Below are 23,946 nucleotides of genomic sequence, written 5' to 3' on the forward strand. Positions count from 1 at the left end.
GTTGGCCTGGTATACTTCTGCCTTGTTTATGCACAACTGCAATTATTTTTGAACACATGCACCAAATACAGCGCAACGAAGACACGTTTATTTTGCCGCATTATATGTTGCGACTATGGAAAGAGCGAACTCTCTGAAACCCTACCCGCTTAATCTGATTTGCTCTTTTCAGTTTGCAAAGAAGACGGATCAGGAAGAGCGCTCCGTCGCACTCACGCTTCACGATAATAAAGATTGGCAAATTCTCATTTCGTCTGTACACAGAGCAAGGCGTGGCCGAATTACCGACCCACCTAGATGTTGTTGTTGTTGTTGTAGCCTGTGGCACGTGTGGCTCCTACCCACGATGGGGGATTGGCCAAGAAATGGGTGGATTATTCCAAAATTATATAGAGCATAAATTTCCTAATATCTATGGGAATAGCATTGAATAGATGTCCGCCTAAAGGTCCAATTTCGGTGTCTTCTTTTTTTCGTTGAAGACAGGTGGTGGTATAGTTTTCCTTTGTATATTTCGCGTCATGGGACGAAGTGAACTGTCAATCTCCGAAGTTCCAAGAGCTGTCGCGTTGCAGATCGTCGTCGTCGTAATAATAATAATAATAATAATAATAATAATAATAATAATCACTACTACCATCATCATCATCATCGTCTTCATCATCATTTATTTATTTATCACTTACAGCCTTTTTCGACATGTTACATATTTTTATTCTAAAACTCTCAGCCCAAGCACTCCGTACAGATGGTTAACCAACGAAGCTGAAGCGTACGGCCCCGGTGTTTATCGCCAGGTAAATCCCGACAGTTCATTGAAGTCTTTCTCAATTATTGGTTACGTCTGTGTTTCTTAATGAGGTTACACACACGTTCAGCTGCGATGGAGAGAGCGACGCCTGTGACGGTATGCCCGCAGTCTGCCGTTGTCGCTTGCGTTCGATGTCTCGAGTATGCTCGGTGGCGTGATTAGCAGTATCCGCCCGGCAGTGTCGCTTGCGATTATTCAAAATTAAATTCATTCATTCATTCAAATAACTTTATTATAAATCTGTCCGCCACGTAAGACAACGAATGGCTCATACCCCTTAAGCAATGGCTCGTACCCCCGTAAACGCGATCTCCCCATTACGACAGAAGAGGAGTGAAATTCTACGCTAGAACGACGAGCGGCAACGTGGTCGTCTGTGTAAGAAGACTACGACGAAGACGAAAGCCGACGAAAGACGACGCTGCTGCTGTTCGCTGACCGCTGCCAGGCATCGTTCCTGCGAAGCTCCCGATCACTGGTTCTGGTCAAGTAGCTGGCGGTTTCTTTTAATCTGTGTGCTTTACGTAATTGGTTTTGAGCTTTTGTTTAATATCTGATAAGCTTCCAGAGTAATTTCCTATTTCTTGGCAATGTCTCTCTCATCGCCAGGCCAGGAGGTTTCCTCCTGGTCGGCTTCTGTTCCTAACTCTGATCTGCCGGTGGAGCTTTTCTTACGCAGTGGGACGGGCAGCGTACCTGTGGCTTTGGTTCCGAGTGATGGCGGGGTGATTCGCATGAAGAATCCCAAAGCAATTCAAACCGAACTCCGGATGGCCTCGGCCAATTTTCAACAAATCACCGAGGTTCGACAGTTTGGCCGAGGGGGCATTCTTTGCTGCTCGTCAGACCAGGCTTGTGTTCAAGATTTGCTGAAGTGCGATGTTTTTGCGACACACTCGGTGAGCAGTTTCATTCCTCATCACCTTGCATGTACCAAAGGCCTAGTCCGCGGTGTCGACATAAGTCTATGTCCGGCAGAAATCTTGGAAATGTTTTCAGCGGCAGGCGTGATTTCTGTGTATCGTTGCAGCCGTGTCGCTGATAATAAGCGCATGCCCACTGAAACAGTCATAGCTACTTTCGCTGGAATGAACCGCCCATCGGAAATCAAGGCATGGCCACTTATATACCGAGTTGAGCCTCTATCACCTCGCGTCCTTCAGTGCCTAAAGTGCTGGCGGTTTGGGCACTCGATAAAAGCCTGCAGGTCAAACACACGATGCCGAATTTGTGGAGAAGGCCATCATTCAAATGACTGTTCTTCCCGAAATGAGTCCTGCTGCCTTTGCAGTGGTCCCCACCCTGCAAATGAACCTAATTGCCCTGCAAGGGCAAAAGAAATGCAAATCCTCGAAATAATTGACAGACGTCGATGCTCTCGTCGTGAGGCCATTGGAGAAATTCAGAGCAGATCTCAAGGGTATGCTGGTATAACGGCCCGTCAAACATTGTCTATGGAGAACTCAACCTCTGAGGCTGTGGCAGCTTCCGTAGAAAAGGCATTGGAGAAAGCAATGGAGCGCTTGATGGCAAATCTCACCGACTCCCTCGTTCAGGTGCTGTCCTCACAACTAACTCCGTGGCTTCAACTAACTAATAAACCCAATATTGTTGATCCGGTGTCGGGTCTACCGCGGAGTCCACCTGTTGAAATATCGACCGCGCAGCCATTCACAAATAACGATTCACCAAAGCCATCAACTCCTGAGAAAGTCGACCAAATCTGTCTCTCCGACACAGATGGGCTGGAAAATCAAGATGTAGACATGGACCCCCGATCTCTTAAACGAACAAGGTCACCGACAGAGAAAAAATCTAGCTCTCCCATCAACTCCAAAGCAAAAAAGTACGTTAGAGAGACTCCGACTAAGAAGGACTTCTTAAAAGAGAACGTTTTAGACCAAGCAGTCTCTGCTGCTCGGATTTATTCACCATAGGAACTTTAACAGTAATTCAGTGGAACTGTCGTTCCATACTTTCGGCCGCAACAGATTTATTATATCTTATTTCTACATACTCTCCAGATATTATTATTTTACAGGAAACTTGGCTTGCTGCTGGTCAACCTTTTCATCTAAAGAATTTCAGATGTTTTCGATTGGATCGCCCATCCCGAGGCGGTGGTTTAGTGTTGTTTGTGTCATCAAAAATCTGCCATAGAGCTACTATAGCATACCAGATAATTTCCCCAGACTGTGAAATCCTAGCACTGGATATAATACTACCTGGTTGCACACCTTTTTCTATAATAAACACGTACTTCCCCATTGGAGTACACGATACCCGTTATCTAGATACCTCTATTGCTCGCAGTCAGAAGAACATCATACTAGTGGGAGATTTTAATTCTCATCATGTATCGTGGGGTTTCCGAACGGACACTTGTGGCAAACGCCTGTGGGATTGGGTCTTAATGAATCATTTCTCCTGCTTAAATTCGAGAGCACATACCTTCGTGCGTGGTCAGTCGCGATCTGCCCTAGATCTTACGTTTGCTACCCCGAGCATGACAGTCACCTCCTGGAAGACTCTAGATTCCGGAACTAACAGTGATCACCTTCCTATAATTTTTGAACTGCTTACTCCGTTAACTAGTTTAAATAATAATATGCGTACTTTTGTTAACTACGAAAAATTTAAAAATGCTTTAAAATCAGCTTTACAAGCCCAGGAGGGCATGGAGATGGATATAAAAGCAATGAGCCTATGTTCAATACTAAAACAATCATCAAAAAAAGCTAAATTTGCTGTAAAATCTTATAAGGGTGGATCATATTGTCCCTGGTGGAATTCTGAGTGCGAACGAGATTTTAGACGTAGAAAAGCTGCATGGAAAAAGCTTTTATACAACCAGTGTCCTGTTAATTGGGCTGATTATACATATATAGCTACCACATTTAAACGAACAGTCTCAAAAGCTAAGGAGGATTACGATTCCAGGCACTACACATACCTTTCGAAGTCTAGCAATAAAAAAGCCCTGTTTAAATTTCTTCGATCTCGCAAAGCTATACCGGCCCCCGTGAACGTCGAATCTGTTGTTCTATCAACAAAAGAATTATCAGAATCACTTGAGAAAATTGCTCAAGGACTTGCGCGACGTTTCACAAATCAATTGCCGATAGGACTAAAGAAACCTCCCTTGGTAGACGACTTTATAGCAGTAACAGCGACAGAGCTTGAAGGCATTATTAATTCTTTGCCGGCGTCAGCCCCCGGTCCAGATGAAATTACAACAGGAATGCTAAAAGTTTTATTTGATTATGCGCCTCAGGACCTACTAAACATAATAAATTTCTCTCTCAAGAATTCATGGGTTCCAAGAGAGTGGAGAGTAGCTAAAATTATCCCACTATTGAAGAAAAAATCATCAGGACTTGACTTAGAAAACATAAGACCGATTTCTCTTACCTCAAATGTGGTAAAATTAATAGAAAGGGTTCTTCACGGCCGTATAAAAAATTTTATGCAGGATGATAACCTTCTCAGTCCTTGTCAGATTGGATTTCGTCCGGGCCACTCCATATGGTGCGCTCATGTAGATTTAGAGAGCCGCATTAAACTTGCTCACCGCAAACGAGAGTACGCAGCTTTGGTGACACTAGATTTAGCAAAAGCATACGACTCTGTAGAACTTTGCATTCTATTCGATAAGCTTCACTCTACGAATTTCCCAAAATATATAACCGCTTGGATCTGCGAATTTATAAGGGATAGAGAATTTTATTGTTACCAACACGGTATTTCGACGTCTAAACATAAGCAGACAAGAGGTGTACCACAGGGTTCCGTTCTTTCCCCTGTATTATTTAATATTTTGCTAAGCACCATTCCTTTGTCTCCGGAAGTACATGTTTATGTTTATGCGGACGATATCGCATTTTTTGCCTCCGCAAGCAATATACATTCCCTACAACAGTCGTTGCAAAATTACTTAGGAATGCTGGAGACATGGCTAGAGAGATTAAGTATGTCATTAAATATTAGTAAAAGTTCGCTCTTAGTCTTCCCATTAACTGCACAAGTGCATATATCTTTGCAATATCGACAGGAAATCATTCCTCAAGTTGACGAAGTCAAGTACCTTGGTGTTATTTACGATGGCAAACTCACCTGGCGCAGTCACATTGAACATATTAAAACAAAGGCAGAACGAGCCGTAGCTATGCTCCGCCGGCTCAGCCACCGTCGCTCTGGACTACGCAGGGATACCCTACTGATGATCTATAAAATGTATGTTCGGCCCATATTAGAATTCGGCTGCGTGATACTTTCCGGTGGCCCCGCCTACAAAATTAAACCTCTCATACTTTTAGAAAGAGAAGCTCTACGGTCATGCCTCGGGCTTCCTAGATTTGTTGCCAACGCTGTTTTATATCAGGAAGCCCATATACCCACCCTAGATTGCAGATTCCGCATGCTTACGGTTCAGACATATTTAAAAATTTATGAGTTTTCAAAAATGCGTACGCAATATGCTTTTATCACTAAACCATCTGAGTTTTTTCAGGTATCGTGGTCAAGATTCCACAGCCCTCAGATACTATTTGTGCAAGCACAGTTACAACAATTGGACGTGTCCATACGCCAAGTTTGTCATTCAAATAATGACTTAACAGACCTCAAAATTGAGTTCGAGGACATATTTCCGAATCATGCTAAACTGTTACCAAGGCGAGATTTAATTAACATCTTACATGACCACCTACACCAACTAACCACTGAAAATGTAATAGCCACTGACGCTTCTGTGTGCAATGAGAAGGCGGGAGTGGGGATCTTCTCTGAATCTCTCCAATGGTCTTACTCGCTTCGTCTTCCCGATTTCACACCTATATTTCAAGCAGAATTATTAGCAATTATATTAGCGTTACGAAAACTTCCCCAAAACGACCCATTAGCTGTTATTGTGACCGACTCGCTCTCTGTATGTGCAGCACTGACTGCATCTTTAGATACAAGAATTCAAAGAACATTTCGTTCGATGGTACCTCCGTACTTACGGAAAGTATGTTTGCTTTGGGTACCGGGACATCATGGCTTACACTTGAATGAAATGGCCGATTCACTTGCACGAGCATCCCTCAACGGCCCTATCATATCTGTTTTGCCGACATCAGCTTATGTCACCGCGGCTAGGTATAGAAATTTCGCTATATCCCAAAACTCTACAACATCCATACTAACACCGTCTTCTGATTTCCACCATCTTGGCTTCCCATGGAATAATAATTGGTGTCCTTCAAGACAATTGGAAGTTTCTTTTACAAAATTGAGGTGCCGTATACCTCCTCTAAATTTTTACTTACACAGGTCTGGTCTCGCTATGTCCCCTCTATGTTCTTTTTGCAGTGCACCTGAAACGATCGAACATTATTTTCTCTCCTGCCGCCGCTTTATAAGACAAAGAAAATTATTAGTACACTCATTCACCAAACTTGGGCTATCGCTAACCTCACCAACCATTCTTTCTTTTGGTGCGACCTCACTGGGATCAAGCCACAGGGATGCTTTTCTTGCAATTTACAATTTTATTAGAGATACAAAAAGAGTACCTTGCTGACTTTCTAAAATTATCAATATTTTCTATTATTTCATTTATTTACGTTAACTTACTTTATCAAAATTCACAATATTTTCATCATACGTCTAAATTACAGTTCTAGTCTCATGCTCCACAATTTAAATCTAGTTTGGCTTTACTACTAAGCATACGAAAAACCGCCTGCTTCTTGGCCAATCCCCCATAGTGGGTATGCGCCATTGTCTGGGACACAAGACAAGACAAGACAAACGAGCGCATTCGCGTGGTATAGCGCCGAGGGCCGTCAACTAGCCATCTGTGCAAAAAGACAACGCTCGAGCCATTGCTGATGATAATAGTTTTAGCGAACTCCAACAACGATGGCACAGGGTCCGCATAAACAGCTTCTCTGTAAAATGTATAATGGTGCCCATTCCCATATGTTCTCGCCATATTTACTTTAATTACCGGCAGTTCTGAAGCTGTCCTACTACATGTACGTATATTGTTTTCACGAATATAACCCCCTCTTACGCAATGTCTTATCTAGGGCCTGTGAGGTACTCTAAATAAATTAATAAAGAAGCAGCGTCGCAAGTGATATACAATGATCACAACTATAAACAAAAAGAAGAAAGGCGAGCTCAGAAGAAATAAAAAGGGGAAACGACCTTGGCATACACACTTCAAATAAGAAAAAAGCAGGAACAAGAAAAGAAAAAGAAGAAGGATGAAATTTTGTTTATTTTTCTTTGTCGTATATAGAAGTTTCTCTGAAATAAGAAAAAAAATATATCATTTCAAACCTCGCTCTACAGCATTGTTCTTGATTTATCTGTGCGTGTAATTCTGTCTCTTGGAGCCTGTATTTTTGGGTTCAACAACAAATGTTTGCTTGACAGTCTCAAACTAAATTACCAAATCCAATCGATTTCGCCGTAAGACTGATTTTCTAATTTAGCGTTTTGTGATGATCTTCCTTTTTGTACCTCCCCAATTTCCTGCGCACTACAATTTCTTTCTGTATATCTGGCGGTTTCCAAATTGTTAGTTCACTTGTCATTGCCTGTTTGTCTCTCTAACCACCCTAGTCATGGCCAATCCTCCACTGTGGGTATGAGCCACACACTCAAAAACAACAGCAGCAACAACAACGACAGACGACGACAATACGAATAACCTCTCTCGTGGGGCGTCATCACTAGGACACTGCAACAGCAATGTATGCGATATCATATTTAATTTTAACGCGACAGCGTTTAGGGCCTCGTGTCACAGAAAAAAAGAAAAAAGATTTTCGTACCACCCATACCCACGCACCCCATGTGGCGCAAGGAAGTTACTGAACTAATTGAATTTCTCAAGCTAGAATACGTAGAAAAATCGCAAAGTACGACTTACACACAACCTGCATTCATACTAGCGTCCGATTGTAATTTGAATATACGAGAAAACATAATTCCGTTACGCGAAAACTCAAACTCCTTCTCCAGCGTTTCTACCATTCATATACCGGCCACGGCGTCCATCACTTGCGCGCGCCGGCGCGCGATTATCTTGGAGGCCACATAGTGGCGCGCCCGTTTCCTTGCAACAACATCTAGATGGCGCTCGCCTCCCCCGCATCATGGCCCACGCAAGAGGCCGCGTTTCTACCAGAAAGCCCGCCTTCGTGCATAGCGTTCGCCGCGAGCGTTTCCCGGTAAACATTACGGTTACATACGCTCCAGTTTCCAGGAAGCGTGAGAAGCAGTCAGGTATCTTTGAATGTTATCGCGTTCCAGTCTTAAAGGCGAAACATAAACGTCCTCCAAATTTTTGTCGATGAGAGAGATCGATGAGAGAGATCGAGGTCGACGAGAGAGATCGTGAGAAAACTGCCTTCGTGACCCCTGACAGTCTTTACGAATTTAAGGTCCTCCCTTTAGGTTTGTACTCAGCGCCTGCCCCTTTTCAGCGTCTAATGGGCACATTACTATGAGGCCTGAAGTGGCTAACATACTTGATCTATCTAGACGACGTTATAGTGTTCCCAGCTACATTTAAGGAGTACCTAAGCCGGTTACTCACTGTTATCTAAGAGAACAGAAAGCCCGAAAAATGTCATTTTAGTTTCAGTTAACTGTGCGTCCTCGGCTACGTCGTCAGTCACGAGCGTGCACGTACGACCTGATCCAGACAAAATAGACTCCGTGGCAAAGTTCCCCACAGCGTCCGACAAGAAGGCAGTCAGCTAGGCGCTTCTTGGGGCTGTGCGCCTATTACCTATTGTTTATTGCGAAATTATCATGTATTGCGGCGCCGTTAACACGCCTGACACGAGACGACGTTCCCTTTCTATGGTGTGAAAATGAGCAAGTAGCATTTAGCGAACTACGTCAACGTGTGTAAATGCCCCCTGTTCTTGCGCACTTCGACCAGGCTGCCCCTAAAGCACTTCGATGCGAGCAATGTTGGTATGGGTGCCGTATATACTGGTGCAGTGGCAAGACGTCTCCGAAAAAATAATCGCCTACGCTAGCAGAGCTCTCTCTCGTACGGAGGAAAACTGCTCGACTACCGAGAAGGAAAGCCTCGCCGTAGTGTGGGTGGTTCTCAAGTTTCCCCCGTGATATTTGTGCGGCCGTTTATGCAAGGTTGTCAGCGATCATCATTCTCTTTCTTGGCTGACTAAATTGAAAGAGCCATCGCCGCCTGGCGCGCTGGAATCTTAGGCTTCAGGAGTTCGACATGACCATAGTTAACAAATCAGAGAAAAGGCACACCGACGCCGACTGCCTCTCGCGGTCACCCATCGAGTCCGCGGATACCGATGACTTGCACGTGGAGGCTGCACTTTTGGGTGTCGTCGACGCGGTAATAATTTCACAGGAATAGCGCCACGACCCAGAGCTGCTATCCCACTCATTAGTTTCTTATAAGGTCGAAGTAAAGAGGTTCCGCGACTCTATGCCAGGGGACTGCCGTTGTTTTGTCTGCGGAATGATGTTCTCTATAAAAAAAATATTTTCTGCCAGCCGCAGCACGTGCCTGCTTGTCGTACCGGCATTGCCCACGCGATCGATGATTGTGAGGACCGGCGAACTAAATGCAAGCGGCATGCTTCGGGCGAACACCTGCTTCTGCTGGATGACAGATGTACATATTGTGCTGCGCTTTCGTCACGCAAAAAAAAAAAAAAAAAAATAAAATGTACCGCCAATGGTTATCCGAGGTGCTTCGCTCCTTCTTATGCCGTTGTCAAGTATGGAAGGGAGGAGCCACGAGCTTTGTAAAGAGAACTTGCGAAGAGAAACTTTATCGGCCTTAAAGACCCAAGTCCGGGTCGGCAGGTAGAGGAGAGAAAGTTCAATACCAAGGAAAGCAAGGCGGACACAGTGCTGGAATACGACGCGGGAAAGTGCCCAGAGAACCAGCAATATACGTAAGAAGGATCGTCTGCTGAGGGAGTTGCTATTACGTTCTTGAGGCAAGCTATATGCGAAAAAACATAATGCAGAGAAAAGGAAGACTGAGAAGAGAACAATTTTGCCAGCTCCCTGAGCAAACGATCCTTCTCGGGCAGCAAAGGGGAGAAGGGACAGCAGATATTTAGATGATATCCAGGCTAGGCGATGAGTGCGGGCCTGAAGTGCCTGCATGGCGTCCGGGGGTGTAGGAGTCTGCACAACCACTCCCCTAGTATCGTGGGTCTCTGATAGGTATGTAGTAATTCGAGGAAGACCACACTGCATGGTCTCGTATGCGCCTTCTCTGACAGTCCCACAAGAAGTGAGAATTGTCAGGACAGCCGGCGCAGTCAGAGCGCAAGTGGGATGCCCTGTCCTGCAAACTACATAGATGGAGCACGTGAGGTGATACCAGGGAGTGGGTTTGGGCACGTCTGATGAGAACTTCCTCTCGACGAGGGAATGGAACTAGGAACCTTCACGCTACGCTTACGGGCTATGCAGAAGCGCAGAAGGGACAAATGACAAGAAACGGCAGAAAATCAACAACAAAACACGCAAAAGTCACGCAATGGTAAAATTTAAATGACGTGAACCCTGTTAGAGTGCACATGCTAGAGTGCGCGAGGTAGCAGCAGCAGCAGACGACACGAGTCCATCCTCGTCGCCTGTATCTGTTAACTGTGTGAGTGGGCCACGTGGACGAAGGCGACGGATGATGCTTATCGAGAGCTAGAAGAATGTTGGTTAGAGGTGTGTGCTCAGAGAAATGCGGCACATATGTAAGTACATTGTAGGCTTCGTACCTCCTGTGTCAGAGTGCCACATCCTTTCTGGGCAATACGCGGAATACGGCCCGGTATACATTTATGCGGGGAAAAATTGCGCACGACCAAGAACCTTCGGCCAATGTATAATATGGAGCACCTTAAAGAGGAACGGATGGCCTGTTTTATTTCCGCCTTGATTCAGGACCAAGAACGGATTCTTGAGGAACTGCGCTAGTGAACTCATTGCTAATAGAGCTCTGTACATTAATGCCAGGAAAGCACGACATATTGCTTAGGTAATTAGACGGAAGAAGGTATGTCCATTTGCGTGAGTTTTGTAATGAAAAGCTCATTGAAAACAACAACAACAACAACAACAACAACAACAACAACAACAACAACAACAACAACAAGAACAACAACAACAACAACAACAATAATAATAATAATAATAATAATAATAATAATAATAATAATAATGCCCGATTTGTGGTAGTGGGTGAGCGGCATAGATGAAGGCGCACGCAAGAAGTAGAAGAGAAGCTGGTGCCCACGAGTGGTCAGAGTAAAGCTCGCCTGCCGAGAACGTCGTCTGAAAATACTTTCGCCGACGTTACTTAAGCGAAATGAAAGAAGACACTACGGCAGCCGACGCCTCGAAGTCGACGAATCCGCCTCAGAAGTCCAAGTCGGCGGCCAAGCAGCCGCGGAAACGACGCGACGGCGAAGAGCAATCGGCTGTGTCAAAAGAAACGGCCAAGAAGAAATTGAAGTCGGCCACGCGGAAGCGTTCTGAAGCTGGCGGTGGTTCCTCCGTTACGAGCCCGCCAGCTACCGAAGGGCCACGGCATAAAACGACCGAGTGCTCGGCGACGGAAAACCAGATAGAGTCCAGGCCCGTAACGGCACCAGACAAAGGGACCAGACGCAAGAACTGGCACGAGGCTCGGACAGACCCTCAGCCAGCCAGGATGGCGTTCGTCTGAGTAGCAACGAGCGAGTCGTCCCTGCTGTCTGCCAGGAAGTCGAACTGCTGTCGTCAACTGCCGCGAACCAGAGAAGCGATCCCTTGGCAAGGCGCGCGTCGCATCCGGGCATCTCCGATGATCATCCCGCGACTGACGTTACACCCAGCGGGCGAATGCACGAACCACCTGCCGTCAACTCCGCCTGTAACCACACTGGGCACGACGCTGCGCCCGCCAAACCACTTCCGGCCGCTGATGGCCGCAAGTCGAGTCTTGACGCCGTCGTCAGGGAGAGAGCTCTGTCGCAGTTGATGAGCGAAGAGGCGTTCTCGGGCAAGGCAGACACGATCGTGGTCTCGGTCGCGTCTCCAGACCCAGCGTACGGGACAGGACCGACACCAGCCGAGAGCCGGGAGATCTCTGCTCACAAGGACGCCAGCACGGCCCCTTTCGCCGGAAACAAGTCGCGCATCTCGGAGCGCAACAGCGACGCCACAGTACGCAGCGCTTATCAACGGTCGATGCTCCAGAAGCAGCACGGGGCCGTCGAGGAGCGGGCGTGGATGGACAGGCGACCTGCAAACGCATTACATGTACGTCAAATATCAACGCAGTGCCCTTGTGGGGCATGTTGAAAAGTACTCTGCGAAAGGATTAACCGACAATTCGCATACACGGGCCTTCGAATTGCTTAATCTAATGGCATGCCAGCTTGCCTCTGAGAACGCCTGCTAGCGAAACCTCATCAGCAATTATGCTAGAATGCGAATAAAACCCACTGAAGGGCGATATATGATCGAGTACATCAAGGGTCAGATTGTCTAAAGAGATATTTCGAAATACTTAAAACATAGCCTATAGCGCATTTTGACGTGCTTTCTTTTATCCGTCGTTTTAAATATATATGTGCGCCAAAGTGACGACTACGAGGCTGGCAGGCTTAGCTGTCATTGCGTTAGCAATTATGTGGACGCTGGAGAAGCATTCCCGCCGTCACCGTTGTTGCTGTGTGGTCTCCCACAATCGACAGCGCCTACTCCAGATCAAAACTTGTGGGTACGTTCAGTAGACGTGTCCAATCGTCTCCGTCAACTGTGCGCCACATTCAATCCAGTGTATACGTCAATTCTACCACCTATTTTTAAGTAATATATTCCATTCTGCATTCAGTGAACACTGCAATAACAGCAGTATGATCTATAGTCATAGTGCTAATTGCTGACAATAGACGCATAAAAAGTCAAAAGACACTGCATTACTAGCATAGTCTATTATCACAGCGTTATTTTTAGACAGTCATGTATAAAAGCAAAAAAAATAAAACCCATTGTTCGCGGGCGGCGGCGTAGACTGAGAAAAACTTCAAAACAACAAAGGTCACGAAAAGCTCAATCAAATTTGATTGCTAAAATTAGCCAGAGTAGAACCCCTTAGGCATTGTGCGTACATGGATGCTGCTGGATTCCTCTCTCGAGCTTCCCGTCGAACAATCTGCGCCATCTAGCGTCGCCGTCGCGAACTTGGCGCCCGAATAAATCAACTCTTGTCGCCGAGTAGTTCGTTAATGACGCTGCCAGAGGCACGCCACACGTTTCTTCAAGCATCGCCTCAAGCGACAGCGCGCAGATGCGAAACCATTATACCGCTTCTACCTTGCTATATCCCGATCAGCTGTGGGAAAGGCAACTGGGTGATCGTTAACGCAATGAGCTCCATTCATGCTGCAGTATGTGGAAGAGTAGAGGGAAGACGTGTGCAGCAGTTATTGACTGCAAGGAATAGTAACTGGCATATTAAGGAATTGAATGAATCTGTGTGGCCAAGTTGACGGAACGCCGCTACGCAAGGACTGTCTGTGCTGCCGGCCCTTCACGATGTACCACTTTTCTTGAGGATAAAAAAAAAAAAATTCACTCATCCTCCAGCGTTGTATCACTAACCTCCAAACAAAGGAGTTCAATCCCGAAGCGCCGGGAAGAGTGAGTGCCGCTCGCCATAGGCGTCGACTACGAGGGAGCTCCGGGGCCCGAGCCCCCTCCGAAGTTCTTCGGAGGAGGCAGAGCCTCCCCCCCCCCCCCCCCCCCCGTTGCCGAAGCCTACCCCCCCCTTCCCCACCGAAACTATCATTGCCAGAGTTTCGTCACCACCATAATCTGAGGTTATTTTGAGTTGCCTCGAGCTTTTAACTTAGTTTTATTGTGGCTAATAGCTTACTGCTTCATTGTTCGCGAGGACGGGCTCCGCTTTTAATTCATACTTACGCATTATTTCTTCAAACCTTGACAATGGGAGGACAAGCGCATTAGAAGCATCACCGGCGGCTGCCTGATCTGTATTTTCTCACTTCAACATTGTTTTAAATTTCCATTGTAAACACCATGCACATACACAATATATTTAGATATGTGCACAAGATAAAGTTTATTGTATTTTTGAAAGAGGAGGAGGTAGCCAATTAACAATTATATTTAAAGGTACGGATAGCCTATGCCTAGAGAATGTTGCTGAATGTTGCTGCTGTATGTTGACCTCGCTTCAATTTGATTTACGTACTTTTTTGACCCTGGAAAAAACTTGTAGGCTTCAGTGACCCCTTCGGCAGACACTTTTATCAACAACGTGTGAAATTCACGGGAATGATATGTGTCTTAGGATTGCTTGTCTTCTCAGTAAGCAATGCTGATTGCTAATAAAGCAGTGCCCTCGAACAGGCTCCCTCCGAGTTAGCCAGAACGAAAGAAAGGAAATAAAGAAAAACATCCCGATCGAGCTAGTTCCTTATCTGCCGCGCCCCAGTTGAAGTAAGACGTCGCGTTTGGCGTCAGTTAAAACAAGCTGTGATAGCTGTTATCTTAGCGTAGATGAAGTGCACGGATGGTATTTTTTTTTTCGCCACAACACCTATCACCCGAAAAGCGAATTGACAACGTCATTTGCACAGATGAAGCCAATTTTCGCAGAAATGCCCAGGTAAATTTGCATAATGCACACTATTGGAGTGACTACAATGCACACTGGGTAAAGCGCAATTGGCACCACTAGCAGTGGTCGTTCATTGTGTGGTGCGGAATTTACACCGGTGTTACAATCAGTCCCATTTTCTTCAATCACATACTGACTGGAAAGCGTTACGTGGACTCAATCCTTGAAGCAGTGTTTGACGAATTTCTCTGCGAAGTGCCGTCTTCCGCTTCTGTGGTATCAGCAAGATGGAGCGCCCGCACACAGCAGCAGCCGAGCACGAAACTGGCTGTATGCGATTTTTCATGCGCAATAGATTGGAAGGCACGGGCCTGTAAATTGGCCGGCTTGCTCACCTGACCTCTTTCCACTCGATTTCTTTCCTTGGGATTAAAGATCGTGCTTACATTAGCGCGACGGACGTCAGATTAGTTCAAGGCAAGGATGACGGATGTCTGCCGTAGAATTCCGGCGTCGGTCATCAAGAAAGCCACTGAAGATGTGCTAAAGCGTACTCAGAACTGCGCACCTGTCGAAGGAGACCTACTCGAACACGTCCTCTAGGCTGGTGTTCGACGGCGCTTTCGAATTCATAGATAATAAGGGCACACTGAAATCTGATGTTCTTTTTGTTTTGTTTTTTGTGCAGACGTCCATTGCCAGTTGGCCTCATTTAGAAGTGGTATATTTACTTTCATGAACATATCGCTTTTGCCTTTTCTCCACACGTGTGTCCCTTCCCGGTCTGTTTGTTTCGCTTTTATTTTTTGCCACGAACATGTTTTTGCAGCATGTACACACTGTCAAGTAAAATAAAACCGTCACTTTAATTTGGCTTTGGTCCGAAGCAAGTTTCTGGCGCGAAAAATAGCTGCGCGCGCACTCTGTCGAAGCGGCGCGAGCATGGCCGGGATTTTGAAACACTCTATGCCTATTACATTGCTTTTCACGTTTCGTGAGTGGTCAGAGCGGCGCTTCGGCTGCGTTATCAATGTGATTTTGTTATGAATATGATCAGTCGGTCTTGAGAGACGGATAATGAGTGTGATGTAGAAATGAGAGGAAGGAATAGCTGCGAAGCCGCGAAACCTGCTGTTGGTGCTCCTTTCGTACCATTATCAAGGTGATGCGCTGTCTCTTTCTTCGGGTTTGAGCTTTCAATCAGCTTATTTGAGGGCGCTGCTTTATGATGCGGGTGGGAGCGCAGTCATGTGGTATTTTTCATATTTCGTGGTGTTTCTTTACCAGTCGGGAAAAAAAATGAGTATGCAATGAGTACGTCGCTGAAAATATCGCAGTCAGACGTCCCTTGGCTGTGCCTGCAGATGCCTCAGAATTAGGACAGTACTTCTCAAGTTAGATAAATAATTAGAATTACCTAATGAAATCTCAGTAACGAAAAAATTATTGGCGGCTACTCCACAGTACTGGAAACCATATGCGCTAGGTTTTCTTCGAATAACGCAATTGCTCTTTTTTAAAGGTTTGGTGCATGATAGTTAGGACAACCTGTACAATCCAGTCAATAACCGAAATGATGCCAAGCCAGATTCACTCGAAATCAAAATCAACAGCAGTCATGAGCAGCAGGGCTTATACTCGGCTCACAGTAAAGCAACGAGAGAGAGAGAGAGCGGCTGCAGTTTCTCCGGAAAGGCGAAACAGTATTAGTGATATCGAAGTACACAATTCAACGACGGAAGATTACACCACCGAGAGATGCCAGATGCTTGGTGGTGCGAGAAGCTGTGAAATTGAACTGTCTTCTAAATACTCATATAAGGCCGTCACTTCAGTGAACAATTCTTCGAGGTCACGCGAAGTGTCTTCAAGTGCGAGTGGTAATAAAGCTATATATATATAGCTATATATATATATATATATATATATATATATATATATATATATGAGTTCGGGAAGCAGGTCGCCCCCACCCCCTGAAGAATGAAAGCTTTCCGCCTATGCCGCTCGCTATGTAGTGACAAAAGCAGGAAAGCAGCAGCGCCGCTTCATGGCAAAGTAAGTTTCATGGCATAGCACATTATCTACACACATACACAAAAACTTTCACTAAACTTACGCCCACTGTATCGTCCCCATATCAAGAATAAGTTCGTGGGCACACTCTTCTATCAACGGGCTAAAGCGAGGGTCACAGACCACAACGACAGCACATGAATGGTCGAAGCTGAACATTTCGTAACGGTCCATAGAGTAAGCGAGTGACTAGCGTTAATAACTACTTGCTAGAAACTATTACAAATTACAGAAGATCTACGTTCCAAGCATTGTGTGCGGCAATTATAGATATACCACAACTCGGAACACCCACGAGGGATTAGGTAGAAAATAAACAATCAGATAACGACCACATCGTGGAACTTTACTGAGACAAACAAGTGAGTGGCCAATAAGGAACGAAGCGCAAATGATACAGATCCCTGTTTAATTCAGAAGCAGAAAGTTTGGGCAGCAGGGAATACATTACTAGCCCCGCTTCTTTTACACGCAGTGTATAGCTGCTGCTCTCGCCGTCTAGACAAGGCGTAATGAGCTCCGAAAGCGCTAACGTGTCCTCTGAAGCTCTGGCCAAAGTTTCGTGTTGTCCACCCTGTCACCGTCTACGATTTCCTCCGAAACATGTTTGCTGAGCCCAACCACCTTCGTGCACATCCACTGTAAACGCGGAGGCAAAGGAGGCAGCTGAGGCAAACACGCGATCAAACATGATGCGCCCACGGGATCCCCAGGGATACACAGGGACCCAAATTGGGCCTATCGTTGGTTTTGAACCCTGTTCCGTCAACACAACAGCCCGGTATCCATTAGACCAGGCGACCACATTCGAGGGAAGATGGAAAGTTATCTTACAGTGCATGTAGTTCCCAAAGAATGCTGATCGCATTAAGCATGATGACAGAATTGATACTCAGAGCACAGATCAGCGGAACTTGCATGTAGACGCAAGTACTCACAAAATTGTATCTCAATGTAAACCCTTTTCACTATTGTGGACGCCGTCATCAAAGTGCAGGCGTTCATGTTAGATTATGGGTCCTGACATGAATCGTTCTACACCAACTTTCATCTGTTGGTTAACATTCTGCAGGGTTAAATATACAGCCATCCTAGCAATTATCGCTGATCAAACTGTCCTTCTCTTTCTTTTTTTTTACCCTGTTTATTTTTAGTGCTTCTGTAGATTGATAATTTGTACGTTGTGCATTGACTTTTTAGTTTGCAACGTTTCGTTTTCTTTTTGCAATGTCTAGATATCGTTTTGCTCGTAAGATTGCTTTATTTGTGAACTTTATTTATTGCTGTAATGGCTGCGTAAACTACTAATATTGTGTAGGTTGACATCGCTGTTAACTTGACATGTATAGACATGTTGCTTGCCGCCGTTTTCCCCAGATTTCATTGCTGGAGTACAGTATAATGTAATACTGCTCCATTTTAACGAGTTCATACCATTATTTTACAGAGACACCGATTGAGCATGTCCTGCATTGTCACATTCACCGCTGCCTCAACATGTATCCTGATACCCCTGCTACTCACCTTCTACGCCTCCAGCAAGAGATACGCGAACCAGCCATGCATGACGCCCACCTGCGTCGAGTTCGCCAAGAGCTTACAGGCGTCGATGAACGCCTCCGTGCAGCCGTGCGAGAACTTTGGTCGCTTTGTCTGCGATGGGTGGCGCAGCAGGCACGCACTGACGGTACGCGAGATGGCCTTCGTCGAGGCGCTAGAGGACATCGGCGAATCATTGCTGAGCTTTGTCGTATCAGAGAAGCGGGACCAGCAGGACGCGAGGCAGAAGGCGGCCATGTTGTACCGCAGCTGCCATCTCGTCAGGACCGGAGAGCGCAACGAGCTGCAGAATGTGCGGGATGCACTGCGCAAAGAAGGCATCGCTTGGCCTCGCAGGTCACCGACGCCCGACGTTGTGCGCACGGTACTGCGCTTGTCGCTCGTGCTTCGCTGGGGCGCCCCGTGCGACGTCATCGTGAGATCGGAGGGCAGAGACCTGGTGGTCCAGATGGAAGTAAACGCAATGTTCTCCCATCTCCACGACAAGTTCCTCGAGTTGTTCGGCGGGATTCAGGAGCGCGAGGCTTACTTCGAAACCCTCAAGTCCGAGTTTAAGGCGAGCGACGACGACGTCTTGGACTTCGATACGGTGAACGACTTCGACACTGCCGCATTCCTCAGGCTCCCGCGGAAAGTGCAGCGTTCACGGTACGCGGTGGCGCTCGACAAGGAGCTGATATTTAGCAACGTCACCAACGCAACGGAGCAGGCTTGGCGGGAAGCACTTGACCCTTTTTGGCGCCCGAACAAGACCAGCCATCTCGTCCTCTCGACCCGATCGGAGTCGTTCGTCCGAAACGTTTGGAAACTCTGGGCGTCTATCGTCCAAGATTACATGTACGCCTTCGTCTCCTGGTCCGTGGTGCAGATCGCCGCGTTGTACGCCAACCAGCAGCTGCAGCTCAACTTCTACGGGAGCGAAGAGGAGGCTCAACTAAGACAAGGTGCGTCGTGCCTTGCCAAGGCCTTTCTCATCGTCGGCAGTCAGATATTTTCCCGCTACAACGACGTCGTGTTGGCAGCTAAACCGTGGCTCCGTGCGCACAATCTGATCAGCGCTGTGTGCAAAGCATTCCTACTACGCCTTCAACAGTGGAAGCATTTCGACGCGAGTGTGGTGGTGATGACGCAGTCGGTGACGGGAGAGATGCCGCTGCTCGTAATTCTCAACGACACCGTGAATGAAGCTGGTGAGCACGTGGCCGACATGTCTGACTCTCTCGTTCGCAATATCGAAAAAGTGCCTCTCCCAAATGCAGAAAGTGTGTCGCTGCGGTCCAAAGCATACTCGGCGATCGAATCTGCCCAGTTGCTGGTATTGCTGGAAAACGATTTCGCTCTCACGCCATATGCCTTCACGTTTCCCTACTTTTACGGAAGCGCTTCCACGGCGCTCAACTACGCAGGTGCAGGGGGCATCGCCGCGTATGCGCTTGCCCAGCTCTTCTTCAAGGCGTACGGGGCATCGGTATCGGGTAACGTAGCGCTACAGGCCGGCCTGCGCTGCATGAAGAACGCCTCGGTGCACACTCTCAACGGAGTCATCGAAGACAAAGTAGTGACGTGGCGGGTGCTGGCAACCAAGGCGTCGCTCGATGCCCACGAACAGGATCGGCCATCGCGCGACGCGGCCGTCAGTGGTCTCGATGCTTACACGGGCCCGCAATTGTTCTTCATGGCGTCATGCTACTCACTGTGTCCAGGCAGCGACGAAGATGCCGACGATGGCGCGCAGTGCAACGCCCACTTGAAGCATGTGGACGAGTTCGCCCAAGCGTTTGAGTGTGCTCCTGGGACGCCGATGAACCCTCTGACAAAGTGCAGCACCATGTGACTTCTCTGTATCCTGCCGTTCTTTTCGCGGGTGCCGTAAAAACCAATGATGCATCTCTGACTCCATTCTGAAGCTGTGTTTTGGAGTCTACGTCCTTGCTCAGGCAATGTGCGAAATCACGGCTCCCGGTCTACGACTTTTGATTCGCTGCATTTGTGTAGTCCTCATAACTTTTTGCGCTTTCCTTATTGACAGTCATTTGCCACTTTCCACGCAGTTTGCTGGTGCTCTCACTATATGTGGGCTTGTCCTCGCCATTCTTACCTAGCAGCCGGTATACTTTATTTTCAAAAGCGCTCCTGTTTTATATAGGATAGCAGTGCTGCTTATCCAAAGCCTAGTGGTGTTGTCCAGGGACTTTCACGTACAATTTGGGCACCTTTAGAGGCGTTTTTTTTGTAGCTCGGCGAAGCGTTTGATCTGCGAACACAAAGACGTCTGTAGCTGCACATTTCATGGCCATGTGATGTAGCAGAGTAAGCTGCGCTGCCTGTGAGCGTTTTATATCCCTTGAGACGCGTTTGTTGAACACCCAGCAGCAGGCACTGTGTGGGAGAATCGCTAGTGTTCTTGAATGTCGAATTATGGCTACGCGAGCGGTAAAGTACAGGCGGAAAGTCGCTTGTAGCAGAACGCGCCAACACTTGCACGGACACACTGACCGGCGCTTGATTGGTCATTTTGATCAGCGGCTTGGGACATGCAGCTAAAATATAGCTCATAGTCGATTAGTGTCCAAGCTATTGTGCGCATTAAGAATGGTGCCCGGCGTCAGCTTCTTAAACGCACATTTCACGCTTGCGTGGCCATATAGTTCTGTGGGGATGTACGGCGCTGTAGAGGTCACGTGCACGTGTTGGCTCCATGCCTCAGTCTTGTTTCCTGTCCTGTCGACTGAATTATTACCTTTGCTTTTGGATTGAATAGTTCTTTGTGAGAAAGCGTATGAAAAGCAGTGCCCATGTATACGGTATTATATTTTGCATGTATAAAATATGCCTTGAGGCATTTCACTTGGGCGTCTAACTTCAGATGCAAGTTCCCAGGCTTGACAGCGGGGGCTGTGCGTTCTTTTCATCGAACATTGGTTCGAACAAGGTATTCGTCGTCATAACGACATGACGGTGGTACTTCTCGCGGAATGTATACATAATGTGTTCAGAAGGGCGCTACTGCGCAGATGTGGCGCAGATTTGCTGTGGCTTTGCAGGATGGCTACGCGAAAGCTGTCGAAGAAAACGAATGTATGAAACATCGCCCACATTAGTAAAATAAGATTTTTTTCCGGAGCAAGAAATGTATTTCGGCAGTCCGTTTGGTCACATTCTGCTGTTCTCTCCCTCAACGAAACAGCTGATTCGCTAGATGTCATAGCGAAAGAAGCACGCTTTTCTTCCGAGTGTCCTAGACCTAGGGGGTTTAAAAGTTCGATATTAGAATGTGCAGAAGTTAGCATGTCGATGTTATCCGATATCATCCTAACTGCACATCAAGTGCCTCGAGAACCAGACCTTATTGCAATTGCTATGAATAAACTGTTCGCATTCCCCAATGATCTCCTGTATTCGGTAAACTGTACACTACAATATACAGCAATTGCGAACTCCTAAAAAATGTAAAAAGTTGTGATTTTACTTAAGCAAATCATGAGCTATTCCACCCTGTGAAGGTAATTGACCAGCGAAGCTGCTTAGCACACGACACGGAGGTCACACAATTTTCTGAACAAAGGTACGAACTCATTGTCTTGATGGGTGGTCATCGTGATGAAAGGTATGCACACTCATTTATTGCATTTATTGTCTTGATCGGTGGTGATTATTTCACCCGCAACTGCAATAACATTTTTTGATAATGTCAAATCGATGCACGTACGCCGCTGGGTGGTCGGTTGGGCCGGCTCGGTGTGGCATCGCAAGGTATATGTCTGCAACACGGAACGCGTAAACCGCTCCCTTTTCGGTACCGATACGTCCACATTGAAATCACCGACAACGATAACAGCGGCAGTGTCATCGCAGCTAATTCACGCAAAGTGAGTAGCCATGAACCTTACGGGGCTATGAGTCATTGCATTTTTTTCTTGCTTACGGAGGTATGAGCCACTGATGATGACAGTTTTCGGCAAGCTGCTCTGTATGTTGTATGCGTGATTAGAAGTATTTTGAGCACAGTTCGCTTCACTTTGCTCAGTGCTTGTAGCCTCTGCCTTACGAGGCTATGAGCCATTGCATTTGTTGCTTTCTTACGGAAGCATGAATTCTTACGGGGGTATGAGCCATTCATTGATGATAATAGTTTTTGTTCACGGAGAACAAAAATGCATGGAACCCTAGCCATATCTTTGGCTGTAAAATCAACACCTCGGATATGATTTGGATAATATTCAGCCAGTTTCCCTTGCACCTAGTCTAGTCAAAATATTTTAAAAGTAATTCATGTTCGGCTCAGTGAATTTGCTTCTTCTCAGGGCATTCTGCTACCGAGATAAATAGGATTTAGGCCTCAATGTTCAATATGGTCGGCTCGTGTTGATTCAGAAAGCCACATTCGACTTCCAGGACCATCAGGTGTCTCAGCGTCAGTAACTTTATATATTTCCACAACTTATTACGCTGTTGAACATGGAATTTTCATTTCTAGATTAGCCAGCTGTGCCGTTACAGACTATATAGTAGTGACCTGTATACGTTAGTTCTTTTCTGGTAGACAATTATTTTGTTTGGAGGCGTACCACTAGGAATCAATTATTTATCCGCTTGTGTTTAATATTTTGTTATCTTCAGTTCATCAGGATGTACCAATTTATCTTTATTCCGATGACATTGCATTTTTCTCCTTATCGCGGGATAACAATACACTATACCAAATTTGGCCCATTGAGCGAAAAAAATTTCCCGGTGATTGCGATACTCCCTAATGCGAAATTTTCGCGCAGCTATAAACGTGTTTTCATTTCGCGATATTGGCTGGCGAGGACAATCTCTCTCGTGCGGCACGTTGCAAACTGACCGAAGTGTGCCGCGACTGCCTCGCTGATCTGGAGATCGCGAGAGCGAGCGCGTGGGTGACGCGTGGGCGCGATTCATAGCAGACACCTTCGACAGGTGTACCAGAACACGCGTACTACTCTGGCGCCATCTCGTAGCCATCGTCGCCGCACCTTCCTCTCCGCTCGTTCGTTCGTTCGGTTACGCCGCCGCCGCCAACGACGACGACGCCGACGCTAGCCGCAGGAACGGGCGCCTAAGTGCTGCGCTCTAAAACAATCGCCGACCATGACAATCAAAACAAGCGCGAACGAGAGCAAACCAAGTAAACCAAACAAGCGCGAGCAAGAGCTGACGCGAGCAGATGATAGTACGAAACGAATGGTGCAGCTGAGACCAGATACGAGTACGCATCGAGCGGTCGGGCGGATTCGCATGACACCAGTCTCCAGCGCGAACGTCACTGAAGGGGCCGCTCTCACTGGTCTCCGATGTTTGCAGCTTTCATCTCCCAGCTCCGCGTTCGCCCCACATTCAGCGTTTTCTCGGCGTTTTCTGGCGTTTCGTTACACAGCATCGCTCGCCATCGGTTCACAGATATCTCCGCCGCCGCCGCTGCCGGAAGCGGCTCGATGAGCGCAGGCCAATCAGCGCTGGTTCGCGTGCTGCTCGTGTGGCTGGACGCTCTCTTTGGCGCCGTTCAGGCGACGGTGCTAAGAGACGCAACGCCACAAAACGCCGGTAAAAACGCTGAATGTTGGTCGGCCTTAAAGCTGCGCTCTAAAAGCCGGCGGCGTCTGTAGCAGCCAAATCTCCTATTGGCTGCGACGCCGCGTCACGAGCGCCTCTCGCGCGCTCGTGAGGCGCTCATACTTCTAGTATAGAACACCTGCTGCCGCCGTATTGCGTGAGGGGAGAGGGCATCGCCGCGACGCCACGTCACCGTTGCTGTCGGAAGCCTGTGTTATCCGAACGTTACTTGGCCGCGCAAGCATTCGTCTTTGTTCTAACTGCGCTTCGATGAGGCCAAATCTAAACGCGC

General features: G+C 47.0%; 1 protein-coding gene across 1 annotated transcript; it reads left to right on the forward strand.

Annotated features, from left to right (window-relative positions):
• The first annotated feature begins 11,695 nt into the window (after positions 1 to 11,695).
• Positions 11,696 to 19,914, forward strand: LOC126537436 (neprilysin-1-like). Its single transcript, XM_050184447.1, has 2 exons — positions 11,696 to 12,115; positions 17,968 to 19,914. The coding sequence occupies exons 1-2, from the start codon at positions 11,696 to 11,698 to the stop codon at positions 19,912 to 19,914; spliced, it is 2,367 nt and encodes a 788-aa protein (XP_050040404.1).
• Positions 19,915 to 23,946: the final 4,032 nt, after the last annotated feature.

Source organism: Dermacentor andersoni, chromosome 4, assembly GCF_023375885.2.
Source record: "Dermacentor andersoni chromosome 4, qqDerAnde1_hic_scaffold, whole genome shotgun sequence".
Taxonomy (NCBI): Eukaryota; Metazoa; Arthropoda; class Arachnida; order Ixodida; family Ixodidae; genus Dermacentor; species Dermacentor andersoni.

Coding starts and splice junctions, on each gene's coding strand:
- LOC126537436 (XM_050184447.1), top strand. CDS start 11,696: ATGCACGAACCACCTGCCGTCAACTCCGCCTGTAACCACACTGGGCAC. Junction 12,116..17,967: donor GACCTGCAAACGCATTACAT/GTACGTCAAATA, acceptor ATTATTTTACAG/AGACACCGATTGAGCATGTC.